Genomic DNA, 22,500 nt, shown 5'->3' with positions numbered 1-22,500 from the left:
GGTGGGGAGAGAGAGATGCTGGAGACTGTTGTTGTTGGTTGTGTTATCGTGGTAAAGGCTGAGATGCACTTTGAATGTTTGATTATCTGTGCCTTTTTCTTTTCTTTTAAAGTGAATGGGGAGTCAGACAACATTTCCATTCTAATTAATTGTATTGATTTGGTTAGACTTAATGAAGTTGTTGCGGTCTGTTGGGTAGGGCTGTTTGTGAGTGTCTGTGTCCTTGCCTGTGTGTGTGTGTTGTTCCATTGGAGTGGGATCATTAATACCATGCCTGGCCCTCTACAACCACAGTAGAGCTCTCTGTCTCTGCCTGGTGGTGCGCTAAAAGGCCCCTATTGTTTTGTCCTTCGGCCATTTTTTCTCCAGTTGTTGTGCAAATGTGTTTTATGGCTGTGACCTTCCCTTCCCCCTGTGAAAGATGATTCTTACCTCTGGTTTTACTGCTGTGGTTTGGGTGGCGGGTTAAGTGCCTTTTTGTCTTGTTGATTTTATCACTGATTTCCATCCCTGGGAAAAGAGAATATCTCTTTCTGGTTAGGACAGTGACTGGGGGATTCAGACTGGCTATTTATGATGGCTTGATTAATCTGGTCTGGGGAGAAAGGGGAGATTAATGGATCTAGAGCTGCTGTGAAACCAGTTGTCCTGCGAGCCAAACCTATGTCAGAGTTGTGTTAGTTAGGCTGATTCTCTCTCTTGTGCTCTCTCTCTCTTTCTCACTCTCTCTCTCTCTCTCTCTCTCGCTCTCTCTTTTTCACTCTCTCACTCACTCTCTCTCACTCTCTCTCTCGCTCTCTCTTTTTCACTCTCTCACTCACTCTCTCTCACTCTCTCTCTCGCTCTCTCTTTTTCACTCTCTCACTCACTCTCTCTCACTCTCTCTCTCGCTCTCTCTTTCTCTCTCTCGTTCTCTCTCTCTTACTCACTCTCTCTCACTCTCTCTTTCTCTCTCTTTCTCTCTCATGCACACACACACACACACACACAGTACATACACACACATGTACACACACAGATTAATATCCCTGTGTGTAGCTCTGGTGTGATCATCTTACTGGAAATAGTGAGATATAATAATTATGTTGCCTTTGGCTCGTCAATAAATCATGTCTCACAACTGTTCTCCATTCACTAATACTTAAATTAAGTTGGCCCTCCATAGCTGAAGACATTGTGAGTGTGTGTGCATGCGCGTGAGGCAAAAATGTCTGCGTGTGCAGGTTCTTTTGTGTGTTGTGTAGAATGTGTGCATGTGTGTGTGTGTTTTAGTTAGAGAATGCCTGTGCATGTGTGTGTATTTTAGTCAGAGAATTCCTGTCTGAAAAAGTGTGTGTGTGGATTGAAGAGAAAGGCACCAGAGTGATTGGATTTCTCCCCTAATACTCAGTAGCAGTTTTCAGAAATCTAGTTTCATCCCCTGTAATCCAGACAGTCATCGGTGGCTGAAACTCTCTCTATATCACCCCATCCAGACAGTCATCTGTGGCTGACCCTCTCTCTATGTCACCCCCATCCAGACAGTCATCGGTGGCTGAAACTCTCTCTATATCACCCCATCCAGACAGTTATCTGTGACTGACCCTCTCTCTATATCACCCCATCCAGACAGTCATCTGTGGCTGACCCTCTCTCTATATCACCCCATCCAGACAGTCATCTGTGGCTGACCCTCTCTCTATGTCACCCCCATCCAGACAGTCATCGGTGGCTGAAACTCTCTCTATATCACCCCCATCCAGACAGTCATCTGTGACTGTCCCTCTCTATATATCACCCCATCCAGACAGTCATCGGTGGCTGAAACTCTCTCTATATCACCCCCATCCAGACAGTCATCTGTGACTGTCCCTCTCTCTATATCACCCCATCCAGACAGTCATCTGTGACTGTCCCTCTCTATATATCACCCCATCCAGACAGTCATCGGTGGCTGAAACTCTCTCTATATCACCCCCATCCAGACAGTCATCTGTGACTGTCCCTCTCTATATATCACCCCCATCCAGACAGTCATCTGTGACCGACCCTCTCTATATATCACCCCCATCCAGACAGTCATCTGTGACTGTCCCTCTCTATATATCACCCCCATCCAGACAGTCATCTGTGGCTGAAACTCTCTCTATATCACCCCCATCCAGACAGTCATCGGTGGCTGAAACTCTCTCTATATCACCCCCATCCAGACAGTCATCTGTGACTGTCCCTCTCTATATATCACCCCCATCCAGACAGTCATCTGTGACTGTCCCTCTCTATATATCACCCCCATCCAGACAGTCATCTGTGGCTGAAACTCTCTCTATATCACCCCCATCCAGACAGTCATCGGTGGCTGAAACTCTCTCTATATCACCCCCATCCAGACAGTCATCTGTGGCTGAAACTCTCTCTATATCACCCCATCCAGATAGTCATCTGTGACCGACCCTCTCTATATATCACCCCCATCCAGACAGTCATCTGTGACCGACCCTCTCTATATATCACCCCCATCCAGATAGTCATCTGTGGCTGACCCTCTCTATATATCACCCCCATCCAGACAGTCATCTGTGACTGACCCTCTCTATATATCACCCCCATCCAGACAGTCATCTGTGACTGACCCTCTCTATATATCACCCCATCCATACAGTCATCTGGGGCTGTCCCTCTCTATATATCACCCCCATCCAGACAGTCATCTGTGGCTGACCCTATCTCTATATATCACCCCCATCCAGACAGTTATCTGTGGCTGTCCCTCTATATCACCCCCATCCAGACAGTCATCTGTGGCTGTCTCTCTATATCACCCCCATCCAGACAGTCATCTGTGGCTGACCCTATCTCTATATATCACCCCCATCCAGACAGTTATCTGTGGCTGTCCCTCTATATCACCCCCATCCAGACAGTTATCTGTGGCTGTCCCTCTATATCACCCCTATCCAGACAGTCATCTGTGGCTGACCCTATCTCTATATCACCCCATCCAGACAGTCATCTGTGGCTGTCCCTCTCTCTATATCACCCCATCCAGACAGTCATCTGTGGCTGTCCCTCTCTCTATATCACACACCTCTATATCATCTCTATATTACGATATTATGCGAGATGTGTTATGATAGATGTATTATGATAGATGTATTATGATAGATGTATTATGATAGATGTGTTATGATAGATGTATTATGATAGATGTATTATGATAGATGTATTATGATAGATGTATTATGATAGATGTATTATGATAGATGTGTTATGATAGATGTATTATGATAGATGTATTATGATAGATGTGTTATGATAGATGTATTATGATAGATGTGTTATGATAGATATTTTATGATAGATGTGTTATGATAGATGTATTATGATAAATGTGTTAAGATATTAAGATAGATATGTTATGATAGATGTGTTATGATAGATGTGTTATGATAGATGTATTATGATAGATGTGTTATGATAGATGTGTTATGATAGATGTATTATGATAGATATGTTATGATAGATGTGTTATGATAGATGTGTTATGATGTTATGTGTTATGATAGATGTGTTATGATAGATGTGTTATGATATTATGATAGATATGTTATGATAGATGTGTTATGATAGATGTATTATGATAGATGTATTATGATAGATGTATTATGATAGATGTGTTATGATAGATGTATTTTGATAGATGTATTATCATAGATGTGTTATGATAGATGTATTATGATAGATGTATTATGATAGATGTATTATGATAGATGTGTTATGATAGATGTGTTATGATATTATGATAGATGTATTATGATAGATGTATTATGATAGATGTGTTATGATAGATGTATTATGATAGATGTGTTATGCTAGATGTGTTATGATATTATGATAGATGTATTATGATAGATGTGTTATGATAGATGTGTTATGATAGATGTGTTATGATAGATGTGTTATGATAGATGTGTTATGATAGATGTGTTATGATAGATGTATTATGATAGATGTATTATGATAGATGTGTTATGATAGATGTGTTATGATAGATGTGTTATGATAGATGTATTATGATAGATGCGTTAAGATATTAAGATAGATATGTTATGATAGATGTGTTATGATAGATGTGTTATGATAGATGTGTTATGATAGATGTATTATGATAGATGTGTTATGATAGATGTATTATGATAGATGTGTTATGATAGATATTTTATGATAGATGTGTTATGATAGATGTATTTTGATAAATGTGTTAAGATATTAAGATAGATATGTTATGATAGATGTGTTATGATAGATGTGTTATGATAGATGTGTTATGATAGATGTATTATGATAGATATGTTATGATAGATGTGTTATGATAGATGTGTTATGATAGATGTATTATGATAGATGTATTATGATAGATGTATTATGATAGATGTGTTATGATAGATGTATTATGATAGATGTATTATCATAGATGTGTTATGATAGATGTATTATGATAGATGTATTATGATAGATGTGTTATGATAGATGTGTTATGATATTATGATAGATGTGTTATGATAGATGTATTATGATAGATGTATTATGATAGATGTGTTATGATAGATGTATTATGATAGATGTATTATGATAGATGTGTTATGCTAGATGTGTTATGATATATGTATTATGATATTATGATAGATGTATTATGATAGATGTGTTATGATAGATGTATTATGATAGATGTATTATGATAGATGTGTTATGATAGATGTATTATGATAGATGTATTATGATAGATGTATTGCGATACTATGATAGATGTATTATGATAGATGTGTTATGATAGATGTATTATGATAGATGTGTTATGATAGATGTATTATGATAGATATGTTATGATAGATGTATTATGATATATGTGTTATTATAGATGTGTTATGATAGATGTGTTATGATATTATGATAGATGTGTTATGATAGATGTATTATGATAGATGTATTATGATAGATGTGTTCTGATAGATGTGTTATGATAGATGTATTATGATAGATATGTTATGATAGATGTATTATGATAGATGTGTTATGATAGATGTGTTATGATAGATGTGTTATGATATTATGATAGATGTGTTCTGATAGATGTGTTATGATAGATGTATTATGATAGATGTATTATGATAGATGTGTTATGATAGATGTGTTATGATAGATGTATTATGATAGATGTATTATGATAGATGTATTATGATAGATGTGTTATGATAGATGTGTTATGATAGATGTATTATGATAGATGTATTATGATAGATGTGTTATGATAGATGTGTTATGATAGATGTATTATGATAGATATGTTATGATAGATGTATTATGATAGATGTGTTATGATAGATGTGTTATGATAGATGTGTTATGATAGATGTGTTATGATATTATGATAGATGTGTTCTGATAGATGTGTTATGATAGATGTATTATGATAGATGTGTTATGGTAGATGTATTATGATAGATGTGTTATGATAGATTTATTATGATAGATATATTATGATAGATGTGTTATGATAGATGTATTATGATAGATGTATTATGATAGATGTATTATGATAGATGTGTTATGATAGATGTATTATGATAGATGTGTTATGATAGATGTGTTATGATAGATGTATTATGATAGATGTATTATGATAGATGTGTTATGATAGATGTATTATGATAGATGTGTTATGATAGATGTGTTATGATAGATGTATTATGATAGATATGTTATGATAATGTGTTATGATATTATGATAGATGTGTTATGGTATTAGCATAGATGTGTTATAATAGATGTATTATGATAATGTGTTATGATAGATGTGTTATGATAGATGTATTATGATAATGTGTTATGATAGATCTGTTATAATATTCTCTGTGAAAAGCCACTTGGGCCATTGCCCTTGATCAAGGCTGAGGTTTCTGTAGGAAGATTGCAGAGGGAAGGAGAGATTCCTACTTTCACCATGAACAATCCCCCTGGTAAATCATATGCGCTGTAATCCCTCACCCCTCTGGGTGAAGAAAGGGGTGTGTGTGGGGTTGAGGGGTGGCGGTCAGGGTTTTGGGAGGATGTCCAGCTTTGTGCTGACCCCAGGCGGTAAATGAATGTTTTTAAAGTCTGTGAGATCCAGAATCTTTGGTCTACATCTTGTGTGTGTATTTGTGTGTGTATGTCTCAACGTGATCCTTGGTGTGTGTAATGTGTAGGTAGTGAGTTAGTGCATGCCATGCAAGTGTGTGTCATTGTTTCCATCCCTATACTGAATCGGACATGCATGCGAAAACAGGGACGTGGGTGGAAAACCTTTTATTGGGGATCTCGTATGAAGTTTTCTCGACTCCCTGAAAAACGACTCCCCACAGTTTTTTGCTTTGTGGCAGCAAATCAAGTGATTCCATTCTGGTCACCAGACTCGAATACAGTGACCACATGTTCTCTACAGCCTTTGTTTCTTTAATGGCAAATCATAATCCACCACATATTCTCCCAACAACACAGTCTGACCACAGCTGGTCCAGTTACCTGAATACCTCAGAACGAACATGCTCACAAAGACTCATTCTCTTTCTCGCTCTCTGTTTGACAAACTAACTCACTCAAGAGTGTAACTTACTCACAGAGTCCAACTCTTTCTCACTGTGACATACAGACTCAGAAAGTAGCTCAAAAAGTAGCTAGCTCAACAAACTTACCCACAAAGACATTTCCATCCATCCAGGGAGCAAACGTTCAACTAATCTCAGTTTGTCTGTGTTGCTCGTTCCCAACTAATGTGTCTCTGCTAGCTAATATATGCATGGGCTGCTGTGTGACATTGAGTTTCTCCACTGTCTGTGAGAGATAATGTTAGTATGTGTGTTTACATCTGTCTGTTGGTATAATGACTTTGTGTGTGTGTGTGTGTGTACCCGCCCACGTGCATGCATGCTTGGGTGTGTGTGAGTGTTGCGGCGGGCGAGCTGTGAAAGAGTTTTTGGAGCACATTATTGAGAAATGAGATCTGAATATTCATTGCTGTTCCACTTAGTATTCCAGGAGCATTTTAGCCCACGCTTTCAGGAGGTGGTAAGACATTACAGATCTGCCCCACATTCAGGTCTGTCTACAGAGGTGCCGGTCAGGCAGCTAGTTTACACTGTTATTCTCCAATCTAGCCCTGTTGTTACATCTCTAATCTCCTGCTTCGCCTGTCTTAGCTTGATCCTGGCCGTGTGTTTGGCGTGTGATAGAGTCTCAACGTATGTGAGTGTAGGCTTACATGTGTCTTATGTGTGTGGGTTTTTGTGTGTGTGCTCCCGTGCATGAATGTGTGTGTGTTTTATCTCCTCTTAAACTTGTCCCTGATTGATAGTACAGGGTGTGTCCATCCATTGTAACCCCCACCTCCTCTATATGGAGCCTCAGAAGGAACCACTCACAGAATCACTCATCTTTAACTTCACATTAGCCCTGGAAAAAGCAAGGAGAGGTCCAGAACATGATTAAATCTCCATATCTGTCATCGTTGGAGAAAAGATGGATGTGTGGATTACCTAAGGGGAATGGGCCGGCTGACCCTTTGGGTTTCTTCCTGGTCGGGAGCATCCCTGGCCACCCCCGGGGGGCCCTTCAAAGTGGGTCTGGCTGCCAGGCGCCCTCCAGTAAGATTGATCTGAGGGTTGCAAATGGGCACAGTTCTAATTGTTTAACAGAGACGCAACACTTTAGCCTGACCGACAGGATGACACAACCCAGGGAAATCTATTTACCTCCACTCACTCCGAGAGCTGTCTGTACACCCCCCCTTCCACGTCCCAGACCCATCGCCCCCCTCCAATCCCCACCGCCCCCACCACTGAAACCAAACCCATCGGTGGTGCTTGGATTCCAGGCCTGGTTGAACTCAATCCCTCTCTAAAAGCCTTGTTGTGTTAGCGTTAGCGTGAAGCCTCCCGGGACAGTAACTCCTGGACTGGTCAGGGCAATAGAATGTATATAACATCACAGATAATTCAATCATAATCGAGGATGGGGGTTGCCTCATTAATCACAGCAGTGTAATTGTTTAAAAGGCAGCAGCAGGTAGAATGTGTAGGATAGCAAGGTTACAGTAGCCAGAGTCACGGGTCAGAGATTCACCTCTACAGTAGACCTACTCTAGCTGACTTTACTGTAAACGGCAGAATGTAGACTACCGAAACATCAACAACGTTTTTCCTGCCTTTGTGCTTCAGCTTAGTGATGTAAAGATAATATAAGTTAGCCTATGGTGGAGATTCAGACTAGTCTGTGTGACTGGGTCTGTGTGTGTGACTGGGTCTGTGTGTGACTGGGTCCGTGTGTGACTGGGTCTGTGTGTGACTGGGTCCGTGTGTGACTGGGTCCGTGTGTGACTGGGTCCGTGTGTGACTGGGTCCGTGTGTGACTGGGTCTGTGTGTGACTGGGTCTGTGTATGACTGGGTCCGTGTGTGACTGGGTCCGTGTGTGACTGGGTCCGTGTGTGACTGGGTCCGTGTGTGACTGGGTCTGTGTGTGACTGGGTCTGTGTATGACTGGGTCCGTGTGTGACTGGGTCTGTGTGTGACTGGGTCTGTGTATGACTGGGTCCGTGTGTGACTGGGTCTGTGTGTGACTGGGTCTGTGTGTGACTGGGTCTGTGTGTGACTGGGTCCGTGTGTGACTGGGTCCGTGTGTGACTGGGTCCGTGTGTGACTGGGTCCGTGTGTGACTGGGTCCGTGTATGACTGGGTCCGTGTGTGACTGGGTCCGTGTATGACTGGGTCCGTGTGTGACTGGGTCTGTGTGTGACTGGGTCTGTGTATGACTGGGTCCGTGTGTGACTGGGTCCGTGTGTGACTGGGTCTGTGTGTGACTGGGTCTGTGTATGACTGGGTCCGTGTGTGACTGGGTCCGTGTGTGACTGGGTCCGTGTGTGACTGGGTCTGTGTATGACTGGGTCCGTGTGTGACTGGGTCCGTGTGTGACTGGGTCTGTGTGTGACTGGGTCTGTGTGTGACTGGGTCCGTGTGTGACTGGGTCCGTGTGTGACTGGGTCTGTGTGCGTAATGTGTGTAGTGTATATGAGGGAAGGGTTATTGGGTATGGAAGCTTTACCAGGGATTTAATTGGAGGCCACTGAGGAGGTGAGAGGCAGGAAGGGTCTGGAAGGATGTGTGTTTCTCCCTGCAGGGTTCTACAATGCCAACATATTACTTGCATAAACATTTTTCTCTGTGACCTGGAATTTTTATTTAGGAGCACCAGTGCGCCTAGAAAAAGGAAGGATTCTAGCTTTAATAGCTCACATTTCTTCCTTGTGCTCCTAAATGTCTTTGTGTGCGCCTACATTTTTCAACTTGTGTGTGTGTACTCTCCCTACCTGCTACCTGACAGTGTGTGTGTGTGTGTGTGTGTGTACTCTCCCTACCTGACTGTGTGTGTGTGTGTGTGTGTGTGTGTGTGTGTGTGTGTGTGTGTGTGTCTCCCTGTGTGTGTGTGTGTACTCTGTGTGTGTGTGTGTGTGTGTGTGTGTGTGTGTGTGTGTGTGTGTGTGTGTGTGTGTGTGTGTGTACTCTCCCTATCTGTCTCTCTCTCTGTGTGTGTGTGTGTGTGTGTGTGTACTCTCCCTACCTGTCTCTCTCTCTCTGTGTGTGTGTGTGTGTGTGTGTGTGTGTGTGTGTGTGTGTGTGTACTCTCCCTACCTGTCTCTCTCTCTCTGTGTGTGTGTGTGTGTGTGTATGTGTGTGTGTGTGTGTACTCTGCCTACCTGACTGTTTATCTGTGTGATCCTCTGTCTATAATTGTATTTCTCTGTCCTTGAGTGTGTGCTGGTGTTTTTGTAGCCTCCGCATTTGTCAGTCCTTTTCTATCAGTAAGTGGATGTTTTTTTATACAGACAATGATATCCATATGGATGATGTGTCTTTGTAGTGTTGTCTGTGCCTGTCTCTGACCCAATGTGTGTTGTCAGTCTCTGAAAAAGAGGTTTGATATTTGGAGCGAGTGGGGAGGGAGTGTGTGTGAGCTGTTATCTGTGTTTTAACCTTCACATTTAGAAGTGGTAACACAGACAAAGAGCAGCTGGTTGAAACACTGTCTCATCATGTGCTGCTGTAGAACGGCCCTGAGATAATGATCTCTGTCTACGTTTAATAAAAACTATTGATCGGCTCCATTGAAGACGGGCGGCAGGTGGCCTAGTGGTTAGAGCGTTGGACTAGTAACCCAAAGGTTGCAAGATTGAATCCCTGAGCTGACAAGGTAAAAATCTGTTGTTCTGCCCCTGAACAAGGCAGTTAACCCACTGTTCCTAGGCCGTCGCTGTAAATAAGCATTTGTTCTTAACTGACTTGTCGAGTTGAATAAAGGTAAACAAAACAGGGAAACAGCAGGGGAGATGTCACAGCAATGGAGTGGTTTCACAGGGTGACTGAAGAATTGGTGGGACAGGAAGTGAGATAGCTTAGCTTGGAGCATCTGCTATGTGGAGAAGCCATTGGGATGGGTTGTTTTGATGTTTTCAAACCGCCTGGCTAGCAGTAGCGCCTCACCATTGGACCATTGGACTCCTTAGCTGTAATGCTGTAGCCGTAGTCATTTATCCGTACAGTGCCTAAGCTCTTTGACTGGGAACCAAGCTGACAGACTGACAGAGTTGATTGCCTCATGGCATGGTCTGGTGCTTGACTTTCTCAGAAAGAGCAATAGGAAAGAAGCAGATATAGTGGCTCAGATGGTCAAAACAACAAGACAGGAAAGGTCAATGCTAAAATCTCTCTTTTTTTCTATTCTTTTTCTCCCTAGCCCCGTCTCCCGTCAACTCCATCCAGGCCAAGGACATCACCAGACACACCATCTCCCTGGCCTGGCAGCAGCCTGAGAAAGCCAACGGGGTCATCCTGGAGTACGAAGTCAAATACTACGAGAAGGTGAGGTGGGAAGGCAGTTCTCTGGGAAATGCAGCTCTTTCTCCCATGCTTCAAAATAACATTGAACCTGACAGGTTGAGAATTGTCCATTTTTATTAAGAGTGAAAAGGTGAAGCTGAAGTAAGAACCTGTGACATGCCAGGAAAACAACCCTAACTATTTTCTCTGTCCTTCAGGACCAGAATGAGAGGAGTTATCGCATCATCAAGACGTCATCTAGGAACACTGACATCAAAGGCCTGACCCCTCTGACTTCCTACGTGTTCCACGTGCGCGCTCGCACCGCCGCCGGCTATGGAGAGTTCAGCGCTCCCTTCGAGTTCATGACCAACTCCGGTGAGTGGAGCACTGACTAGACAGCATCCAACAAATCACTGTGATGATGTCACAGTGACACAGAGGAAGTGACACTCGCTACCCACTTACATCTTTCTCACAGCTTCTAAGATCTCGGAACATGAATGAGATAGACATAGTGTAGGCAGGTTGACTCTGTTCTGTCCTGTAGTGAAACATTGGGATCCCTCTAAGAAGAGGTGTCTTTGTGGTGACATAGAGATAGACATAGTGTAGGCAGGATGACTCTGTTCTGTCCTGTAGTGAAACACTGGGATCCCTCTAAGAAGAGGTGTCTTTGTGGTGACATAGAGATAGACATAGTGTAGGCAGGATGACTCTGTTCTGTCCTGTAGTGAAACACTGGGATCCCTCTAAGAAGAGGTGTCTGTGTGGTGACATAGAGATAGACATAGTGTAGGCAGGATGACTCTGTTCTGTCCTGTAGTGAAACACTGGGATCCCTCTAAGAAGAGGTGTATGTGTGGTGACATAGAGATAGACATAGTGTAGGCAGGATGACTCTGTTCTGTCCTGTAGTGAAACATTGGGATCCCTCTAAGAAGAGGTGTCTGTGTGGTGACATAGAGATAGACATGGTGTAGGCAGGATGACTCTGTTCTGTCCTGTAGTGAAACACTGGGATCCCTCTAAGAAGAGGTGTCTGTGTGGTGACATAGAGATAGACATAGTTTAGGCAGGATGACTCTGTTCTGTCCTGTAGTGAAACACTGGGATCCCTCTAAGAAGAGGTGTCTGTGGTGACATAGAGATTAACATAGAGGCCCATGGCAATAACACGCTGAAGCACACAGCTCTTTGCTCAGTGGAATGGTACTGCATTGTGTCTCAGTGGAGGATACGGAACAGGTACAATACTCTGGGCCACACACAGAGGGAGAGAGGAAGGGAGAGGGGAACATGTACTGTAGGGTTACGTCTCTGGACCTGATCAGACTGAATGATATTGACTTTACTCTGTCTCTGTCCACCCACTCTTTCTCTACCTCTCCTTTTCTCTCTCTCTTTCTCACTGCATTTGTATTCCTCTCAATTTTCACTCCCCTGTCTTCTCCTCTTCTTTCACCTCCCTCCCTCCCTCCCTCCCTCCCTCCCTCCCTCCCTCCCTCCCTCCCTCCCTCCCTCCCTCCCTCCCTCCCTCCCTCCCCCTCCCTCCCTCCCTCCCTCCCTCCCTCCCTCCCTCCCCTCCCTCCCTCCCATATTCAGTTCCAGCTCCTATCATCGGAGATGGGACTAACTCCACAGTGTTGCTGGTATCTGTGGTGGGCAGTGTTGTTCTCCTCCTCATCCTCATCAGTGCCTTCGTCATCAGCAGGAGGTGAGACTCTCACCCCCCCCCACCTCTCTCTCCCTTTCTCCCTCTCTCCCTCTCTGTTTTCTTTCTTTCCATCTTGCCGTCGTGATGAGAATGTCTTGCTTGGCAGCTGCATAGTCAGGCTGGAAAAAGTGTCTGTCACACGTTGGCGATAAGTGCACACACACACACACACAAACACACACACACAGCCCCATGATTGACGGTGTGACAGCTGAAGAGATGTAATCAGCGACCCTCGCTCTTCTTCTCCCACTCCATCGCCTCTTTCCTCTCTCCCCCTCTCCTCCCTCCATCTCTATCCCTCTATATCTCACTGTGGCTATAATACGGGGCGGGAGTTAGTTACTGTGACCTGTGGAGAGAGAGCGAGGGAAAGAGGGAGAGAAGGAGAGGGAGTGGGGGAGAGGAGGAGAGGTAGAGGGGGAGATACTGACGGACGGACTGACGGACGGACAGAGACAGACAGAGAGACAGACAGAGAGACAGACAGAGAGACAGACAGATAGACAGACAGAGAGACAGACAGACAGACAGACAGACAGACAGACAGACAGACGGACACAGAGAGAGCAGGTGGATTTGTGGGGACCCAATCAGAGGGTGGTAACCAGCGAGCAGTAGAGCAGGACAAGCAGTGACACACAGATGGGATTACATGCAGATGGGGTCTCTCTCTTCACGCTTTAACCACGCTCTTTTACTGGCCTGTGTGTGTGTGTGTGTGTGTGTGTGCACTCCTGTGTGATTGCGCACTTCTATATGTATGAGAGTGTGTGGGCGATGGAGAGGGGGATGTTTGTGTGTGTGTGCGTGCATGTGTGTGTGATTGCGGCTCTCCCAGCCAAGCAGGTGGGCATCTTTGATTCATATTAATTGACGGTAACTGTCTGTCATTGGGTCTTGACCATTCTGTGCGGGAGGAGTGGGTGGGCAGTGCTCAGTGTGGCTCACAGAGCTGTTTAACAGTCATTAAAATGACAGAGAGGCACATTGTCATGTTTTAAAGTCATTAGTGCAACATTGCCCTGCCCATCTGGTGGTCTTAAACAGCCAGTGAATAATAACACCATGGACTAGCTCTGTGCTGCTGAACCAAGCTAACCACGTCGGCCATGTTGTTTTTCTCCCCAGAAGGAGTAAGTACAGTAAGGCCAAGCAGGATGCTGATGAAGAGAAACACCTACACCAAGGTAGACCACTCACTGTACTCATCCTACGCTAATATCAACGTTCACTGATGAGCAGCACCATTCATTATTTAATCGTTGCCAGAAGAGCCGCTGAAAAAAGTATTACATTGGTTAATAGAGTAATAAAAAGTATTACATTGGTTAATAGAGTAATAAAAAGTATTACATTGGTTAATAGAGTAATAAAAAGTATTACATTGGTTAATAGAGTAATAAAAAAGTATTACATTGGTTAATAGAGTAATAAAAAAGTATTACATTGGTTAATAGAGTAATAAAAAGTATTACATTGGTTAATAGAGTAATAAAAAAGTATTACATTGGTTAATAGAGTAATAAAAAGTATTACATTGGTTAATAGAGTAATAAAAAAGTATTACATTGGTTAATAGAGTAATAAAAAAGTATGTTTGTAAAAAAGTGTGAATTAAATGTATATTCCGAAAGTAATGTCATATTTCTAACAGTGTTTTCCAGTGAGAACCTATTGAGAAGATAAATACATTCATATCATTTTTTTAAAGAGTTATTACACCAATCTAACAGAGACATTGGATGTTTCAATGTAGAAGTTGAGGAATTAAAGGATCAATGAGAAGAGAGCATGGCAGTATAGCCCACATCGTGGGGAAAATGAGGAACAGATGGAGCTCTGCTGGTCAGAATGCATTCAACGTCCTGTTTCCCTCCTCCTTTCTCTCAGGAGTGAGGATATACATAGACCCCTTCACCTACGAGGACCCCAACCAGGCTGTCCGAGAGTTTGCCAAGGAGATCGACGTTTCCTGTATCAAGATTGAGAAAGTCATTGGCATCGGTACGGACTAGACTTATTATTGGCTATACGTTTACTATGTCAACATGACCGTTCTGTCAGACTGGTAATATTTGGCCAGACTCATTGGGTCAATAGAAAAAAAAAAAAAGTTAGCTGGTGACCAATAATAGAAAATAATCAATAGCAATTTCCTCTCTCTTGCTCTCTTTCTGCTCAACTGAGAAGGAGGGATTGGGGATCAGAGGGGTCAATCAATGATTCAAGTACAGCCCCCTTTCCCACCACCACCTGTTCCCTTCTCTCCTTCCACTAAAAATAAGTGTGTGGTACCTGTTATTAGGTCTTTCTTCACCATGTTGAACATGTGAAAATGTATGGGTATGTATTTTGTCTGTGAGTTTGATAAGGTGTGTGTGTGTTTTATAATAAGGTGTGTGTGTGTTTTATAATAAGGATTGTGTATGTGTGTCTTCCAGGTGAGTTTGGGGAGGTGTGTGTGTGTTTTATAATAAGGATTGTGTATGTGTGTCTTCCAGGTGAGTTTGGGGGTGTGTGTGTTTTATAATAAGGATTGTGTATGTGTGTCTTCCAGGTGAGTTTGGGGAGGTGTGTGTGTTTTATAATAAGGATTGTGTATGTGTGTCTTCCAGGTGAGTTTGGGGAGGTGTGTGTGTGTTTTATAATAAGGATTGTGTATGTGTGTCTTCCAGGTGAGTTTGGGGAGGTGTGTGTGTGTTTTATAATAAGGATTGTGTATGTGTGTCTTCCAGGTGAGTTTGGGGAGGTGTGTGTGTGTTTTATAATAAGGATTGTGTATGTGTGTCTTCCAGGTGAGTTTGGGGAGGTGTGTGTGTTTTATAATAAGGATTGTGTATGTGTGTCTTCCAGGTGAGTTTGGGGAGGTGTGTGTGTTTTATAATAAGGATTGTGTATGTGTGTCTTCCAGGTGAGTTTGGGGAGGTGTGTGTGTGTTTTATAATAAGGATTGTGTATGTGTGTCTTCCAGGTGAGTTTGGGGAGGTGTGTGTGTGTTTTATAATAAGGATTGTGTATGTGTGTCTTCCAGGTGAGTTTGGGGAGGTGTGCAGTGGTCGTCTGAAGATGCCAGGAAAGAGGGAGATCTGTGTCGCCATTAAGACCCTGAAGGCGGGATACACAGACAAGCAGAGGCGGGACTTCCTGTCTGAGGCCAGCATCATGGGCCAATTTGACCATCCGAACATCATTCACCTGGAGGGAGTGGTCACCAAGTGTAAGTAGGCTCCTGATTGGAGAGTATTTAGCTAAATTACAATAATTTCAAATGATTTAAAATGCACAATTTAAATAAATGTGAGTAAATGTAAATACATGAGTAAATCAAAGTATTGTGAAGCTTATAATATAGAGAACCAATCATATACTCTATATTTCACCTATGGAAAACATAAACTATGAGGTGATTAAATAATCCTGAATGGGACAAGCTCAGATAAAGACGTAAATCATTACACACCACGTCTGTGGTTGTGGGTGAGTTTGGAGATAGCAAGGGCGGAGGGGGGGGGGGGGTCATTCACATCCAAGCCTGGTTACCCAGAGGGCCTTGGGTAGGGGCGAGGAGTGGTGTGGGTCCGGACACGGAGCCCATCCTGGGAATCCCCTGGTGGTTGGAGTCCAGATGGAACAGGTCTGGTCCAGGTCGGCTACAGGGTTAATGTGTCCTGCGCTGTAGCTAACTCATTAATCATAGTGTCAGCTGTAAATGTGTTTGGGGTTAGAGAGTGATATCCTATCTGCCGGACAGACCCTGTACTGAAACCATACCAGACGCTGTTGTTTAGAGTGTGTGTTGGGGGAGGGGGGGTGTACGTTTGGGAAACTAGTTGTGTGTTCAACTCGTAGTGCATTGTGTGCATGTTTGAGCATGAGAGTTTGCATTGATGACATACTGGTTTAGCGTTTTATGTATTGCCTTTTACTATGAATGTGTGTCTGTTCACCTTTGATTAGGTACATGTGTGTGTGAGTGTTACCTCAGAGTCCCAGTTATCTTGGCTGTTGGCTGGTTAGATGGACATACTGCCACATCTGTCCTCCTCTCTAGGAGATAAGACCAATCCCAGTCAGCCATTCAGCCTGCACAGCCTGCCATGACACAACCATACTCACTACAGGCCTGATCACTTGTCACACATCAGACCTCTCAACGGAGAGACAGAATTTCATTGAATTGAGAAGAGAGGGGGGGGGAGTGGGAGAAAGAGAAAGGCAGGGATAGGGAGGAAAGAAGGGAATCAGAGATAAATGAAGGATAGAAATAGGAGATGAGCAGAAGAGAGAGGATGAGATATAGAGGAGGATAACACATGTGAGAGGTTGTAAGATTAGGAGAGAGGAGAGCGCAGGAGAGGGGTATAGTGGGGGTTAGAACCATAGCTGTGGGTGTTGCAGCACCCCCTGATAAATCACCCCCCCCCAAAATAATTACTAAAAAATCATTACTAAAATCATTAATAGCTCTTTACAACTCCTGTATGAGCAGAGTGATGCAAAATACGCATCAGCAGACACAAAAAATTCACACCCTCAACCCTAAACATCTTGTCGTGACCACAGGTAGAACGATTGAGAAAGCATAGGGGAGGCTGAAAGACAAACAGACACAGAGAAGATGAAGAGAGACTGGACTGGAACCAGAAACAGACTTAAAAAGAGAGAAAGTTTAAGCGAGGAGGACTGCATCCAATATCCATCTCCTTCCCTCTCCCATTCCTCCCGTCTTTGTCATGACAAAAAGCTTGACGCCGTTTCTCAGCAATTAGTCCTTCACACTTGAGTGTGTCGGTGGAATCTATTAAGAATCCATTATTTGAATTCCCTCCCTATTCCGATTTAGTTAAAAGGGACTTCTATCTCGCCTCAGTACGGCAGCACTGCCTGTCCAAGAGGCCAATTAAGTCTTATTCATTATTGATGAAGTCTAAATACGCACTAAATACATAAATAGGCTAACATCAGAGACTCAGAGCTGAGGCAGTATAGCCTGTCATCTTGGCCATTTATTGATTTTTTTCTCAGCGTCACTCTGACATAATTAAACACTGTCCATCGTGAGTTGTTAACACTTTGCTCCTTCCCAGCTTTCCTTTAGGAAGTGACGCATTTAAATTCCCACATTTTACATAATGTAAGCGCTGCTAAATTAGAAAGAACCCTTTTATAAAAAAATAAGGAAAGAAAGAACGCTCCAGTGAGTGTTAGTGGCTGGCCTCTTTGTGTTCTCCCACCAGCCTCAGCTCTCTATAATAACGTTCTCCTAACGTTACCTCATTGTTATCCAAACATTCTCTTATACGTTGTCCTCTACCATCCCTGGACAGTTTTTTGGACAGGTGATAATCGGCTTATTGGCGTGGCCCCTGCCCAGAGTTCATTACCAAAGGCAGCAGGACGTATTCTGTAAACAAGACATTAGCATGCAAATAGGCTGGGAGGAAGAGGGCAGGGCTGAGAAGGGGCGAGCTGAGGGTCGTAGGTCAGACGCTTCTCGGACTTGTTTGGTGAGTTGTCAATCAGTGGCAGCCCGGGGGCAGCAGGGGACAACAAAACAGAGCAAAGATGGTTGACAAAGGGGCTCCCCTCTCAAGTTGAACTCCACATCCTCTTTGGGGTGCTGCTGAAGTCCTGTATGTCATGGAGCGCCAATCACACGTCGCACAGAGCCGTGGCTGACAGCCTCTTGACAATCGGACCAGTCCAACGCAGAGTTGGAGAACTTCAGCTTTAGACCCCTCACACCCCTGAGTCAATTATTTGTAGAATCACCTTTGGCAGAGAATACCGCTGTGAGTGTTTCTGGGTAAGTCTCTAAAAGCTTTCCACACCTAGATTGTGCAACATTTGCCCATTATTCTTTTCTAAATTCTTCAAACTCTGTCATATTGATTGTTGATCATTGCTGCACAACCATTTTCAGGTCTTACCATAGATTTTCAAGCAGATTTAAGTCAACACTGTAACTCAACCACTCAGGAACATTCACTGTTTTCTTGGTAAGCAACTCCAGTGTAGATTTGGCCTTGCGTTGTAGGCTATTGTCCTGCTGAAAGGTGAATTCAACTCCTAGTGTCTGGTGGAATCAGACTGATTCAGGTTTCCTCTAAGGTCTTGCCTGAGCTTAGATCCATTCCGTTTCTTTTTTAATCCTTAAACCTCTCCAGTCCTCAACAATTACATGTATAACCATAACATGATGCAGCCACCACTATGCTTGAAAATATGGAGAGTGGTACTCAGTAATGTGTTGTATTGGATTTGCCCCAAACATTTTCTATTCAGGACAAAAATGTAAATGCTTTGCCACAGTTTTTTCAGTATTAATTTAGTGCCTTGTTGCAGTATTAATTTAGTACCTTGTTGCAGTATTAATTTAGTACCTTGTTGCAGTATTAATTTAGTGCCTTGTTGCAGTATTACTTTAGTACCTTGTTGCAGTATTACTTTAGTGCCTTGTTGCAGTATTACTTTAGTACCTTGTTGCAGTATTAATTTAGTGCCTTGTTGCAGTATTACTTTAGTACCTTGTTGCAGTATTACTTTAGTGCCTTGTTGCAGTATTACTTTAGTGCCTTGTTGCAGTATTACTGTAGTGCCTTGTTGCAGTATTACTTTAGTGCCTTGTTGCAGTATTACTTTAGTGCCTTGTTGCAGTATTACTTTAGTACCTTGTTGCAGTATTACTTTAGTGCCTTGTTGCAGTATTACTTTAGTACCTTGTTGCAGTATTACTTTAGTGCCTTGTTGCAGTATTACTGTAGTGCCTTGTTGCAGTATTACTTTAGTACCTTGTTGCAGTATTACTTTAGTGCCTTGTTGCAGTATTACTTTAGTGCCTTGTTGCAGTATTACTTTAGTGCCTTGTTGCAGTATTACTTTAGTGCCTTGTTGCAGTATTACTTTAGTACCTTGTTGCAGTATTACTTTAGTGCCTTGTTGCAGTATTACTGTAGTGCCTTGTTGCAGTATTACTTTAGTACCTTGTTGCAGTATTACTTTAGTGCCTTGTTGCAGTATTACTTTAGTACCTTGTTGCAGTATTACTTTAGTGCCTTGTTGCAGTATTACTGTAGTGCCTTGTTGCAGTATTACTTTAGTACCTTGTTGCAGTATTACTTTAGTGCCTTGTTGCAGTATTACTTTAGTGCCTTGTTGCAGTATTACTTTAGTGCCTTGTTGCAGTATTACTTTAGTGCCTTGTTGCAGTATTACTTTAGTGCCTTGTTGCAGTATTACTTTAGTGCCTTGTTGCTGTCACGGTTCATGAATCCACTGCCTCCGTCTCTCTCTCTCTCTCTCTCTCTCTCTCTCTCTCTCTCTCTCCAGTGTTTGTGTGGGCGTGGTTTCCCAATCTCGGCCTGATTGTCTGCGCCAGCTGGAACCACTTATCTTCCCTTTATATGTTCTGTTACCAGTGTTTCTTGTTGTCAGATCGTTGTTTCTTCTCTGAGGTTGTGTCGTGTGTCCGTGCTCTTCTCTTGTGTGGATTATCTGCTGTGCTCCTTCCTACTCATCTGGACACACTCCCTGGTTTTCTCAGCACGTTATGATCGGAAGATGCGCCCGAGTTCCTGGGTCGGATTCCTTCTGAGTACAGTCTGTCTGTCATGTTGCTGCTGTGAACTACATTCATTAAAACCATCGTTGCTTGCATCTTGCATCCGCCTCTGTGTTGTAACAGAACGATCTGACCAGACCATGGATGCAGCGAGTTCAACGAGTCTGACCGAATTCCTTTCCCGCAGTATCACGAGAATGGATCAACAAGAGGAGAACATCTCCAGCACAGGTCGTGCAGTACAAGCCCTTTCGACGCAGGTATCCCAGCTGACCCAACAATTGCAACATCTGAGGGGTTCCGCTGCGCCACCTACACCGGCAGTTCAACCCGCCCCGCCAGAGCCGGATTCCCAGCTAGAGCCACGGCTACCGACACCAGAGGGTTATTCAGGTGATCCTGACTATTGCAGAGCCTTTCTTACGAGATGTTCCATGCATTTCTCGTTGCAGCCACGGACCTTCAACCGTGAACAGTCTAAGGTAGCATTCGTACTCACACTGCTATCAGGCAAAGCGTCTCTCTGGGGAACGGCGGTGTGGGCGAACCAGGACCCATGCTGCACCTCTTTCCAGACACTCTCCGAGGAGATGAGAAGGGTCTTCGATCGGGCCGTGGCGGGTAGGGAGACGGCCAGACTACTCGCTGACCTTCGCCAAGGAGACCATTCAGTATCGGAATACTCCATCCAATTCCGCACTCTGGCCGCTGAGTGTCAGTGGAACGAGGAGGCGCAGTGGGACATGTTCCTGCATGGGCTGGAGGACCGGATCCAGAAGGAGATTTATGTTCTGGACCTTCCCAGGAGTTTAAATGGACTAGTGGAACTAGCCCTGAGGGTCGACGCTCGTCTGAGTCGTATTGGCCGCCGAGCATGCCCTAACAGACCGTATAACGACACGGAGGGCTGGCATGCCAGCGTCGGGAACACGGCCAGTTCAGCCTCCGCTCACGAACCCATGCAGCTGGGGAGAGCTCGCCTCTCCCGGGAAGAGAGGGAGAGGCGGAGATCCCAAGGACTCTGTCTCTACTGTGGTAGAGCGGGCCACTTTATCCACTCCTGCCCGGTAAAAGATCAGGCCCGGTAGTAAACATGAGGCTACTATCGGGTGGTGTCACCACAGAGAAGACCTCATCATCTACTCTCCTCCCGGTAAGACTAAGATGGGCCACCCACACGCACGACACCCAAGCCTTACTGGACTCAGGAGCAGAGGGTAATTTCATGGACTTCAAGCTCGCTCACAAACTCCAGATCCCTATCACCTCACTCACGCACAAGATATCCGTCAACGCTCTCAATGGTCAAGAACTCCCCAACATTTCTCACACCACTGAACCTATCACACTCATCACTTCTGGCAATCACACTGAGACACTATCATTCCTACTCATGGACTCACCCCTTGCACCATTAGTTCTCGGCCACCCTTGGCTCACCCAACACAACCCCAGAGTTGACTGGGGTCATAACTCTATATCCATGTGGAGTAACAAGTGTCTTGAGTCCTGTTTAGTGTCTGCTTGTTCGTCTGTGTCTGATTCTGTGTTTCTAGAGGAGGCAGTGGATTTGTCTAACGTGCCCGTTGAATACCTCGACCTGAAGGAGGTGTTCAGTAAGTCCCGTGCTGCTTCCCTTCCTCCGCATCGTCCCTATGACTGTGCAATAGAATTATTGCCAGGTGAGTCTCCGCCTAAAGGCAAGTTATATTCACTTTCTGTTCCTGAGAGGGAGGCTATGGAGAGATACATCTCTGGTTCTCTGGCATCTAAATTCATTCGTCCTTCCTCTTCTCCAGCGGGGCGGGGTTCTTCTTTGTGGGGAAGAAGGACGGATCTCTGCGTCCTTGCATTGATTACCGTGGGTTGAATAACATCACAGTGAAGAATACCTATCCCTTACCGTTGATGTCCTCCGCCTTTGAAAGGTTACAGGGAGCATCCGTGTTCACTAAGTTGGATTTACGTAATGCATATCATTTGGTTCGCATAAGGGAGGGGGACGAATGGAAGACCGCGTTTAACACCCCCAGAGGGCACTTCGAATATTTGGTCATGCCTTTTGGGCTATCCAACTCCCCAGCGGTTTTCCAGGCACTCGTCAATGACGTGCTGAGAGATATGATTGATCAGTTCATATATGTTTACCTGGATGACATACTGATTTTTTTCTTCTTCTCTCCAGGAACACGCTCAACACGTCAGACGAGTGCTTCAGAGGTTGCTGGAGAATGGACTTTTTGTCAAGGCGGAGAAATGCATTTTTCATGCACAATCCGTTCCATTCCTAGGTTACATCGTCTCGACTGAAGGTATTCGCATGGATCCCGACAAG

At 43.9% G+C, this 22,500-nt stretch overlaps 1 protein-coding gene across 1 annotated transcript in view; it reads left to right on the top strand.

Moving 5' to 3' along the window:
• LOC135546598 (ephrin type-A receptor 4-like) overlaps positions 1-15,844 on the top strand; it is a 69,519-nt gene extending 53,675 nt beyond the window's left edge. The window contains exons 6-11 of the mRNA XM_064975160.1: positions 10,802-10,926; positions 11,103-11,262; positions 12,490-12,601; positions 13,733-13,791; positions 14,495-14,608; positions 15,636-15,844. Coding sequence (XP_064831232.1) covers positions 10,802-10,926; positions 11,103-11,262; positions 12,490-12,601; positions 13,733-13,791; positions 14,495-14,608; positions 15,636-15,829 — 764 coding nt within the window. The 3' untranslated portion in view covers positions 15,830-15,844. The remainder of the gene's footprint in view (positions 1-10,801; positions 10,927-11,102; positions 11,263-12,489; positions 12,602-13,732; positions 13,792-14,494; positions 14,609-15,635) is intronic.
• The last annotated feature ends 6,656 nt before the right edge of the window (positions 15,845-22,500 follow it).

This window comes from Oncorhynchus masou, chromosome 9 (assembly GCF_036934945.1).
Source record: "Oncorhynchus masou masou isolate Uvic2021 chromosome 9, UVic_Omas_1.1, whole genome shotgun sequence".
Lineage (NCBI taxonomy): Eukaryota > Metazoa > Chordata > Actinopteri > Salmoniformes > Salmonidae > Oncorhynchus > Oncorhynchus masou.
The sequence above is the reverse complement of the archived record's forward strand: the minus strand, read 5'-3'. Positions and strand labels throughout refer to the sequence as shown.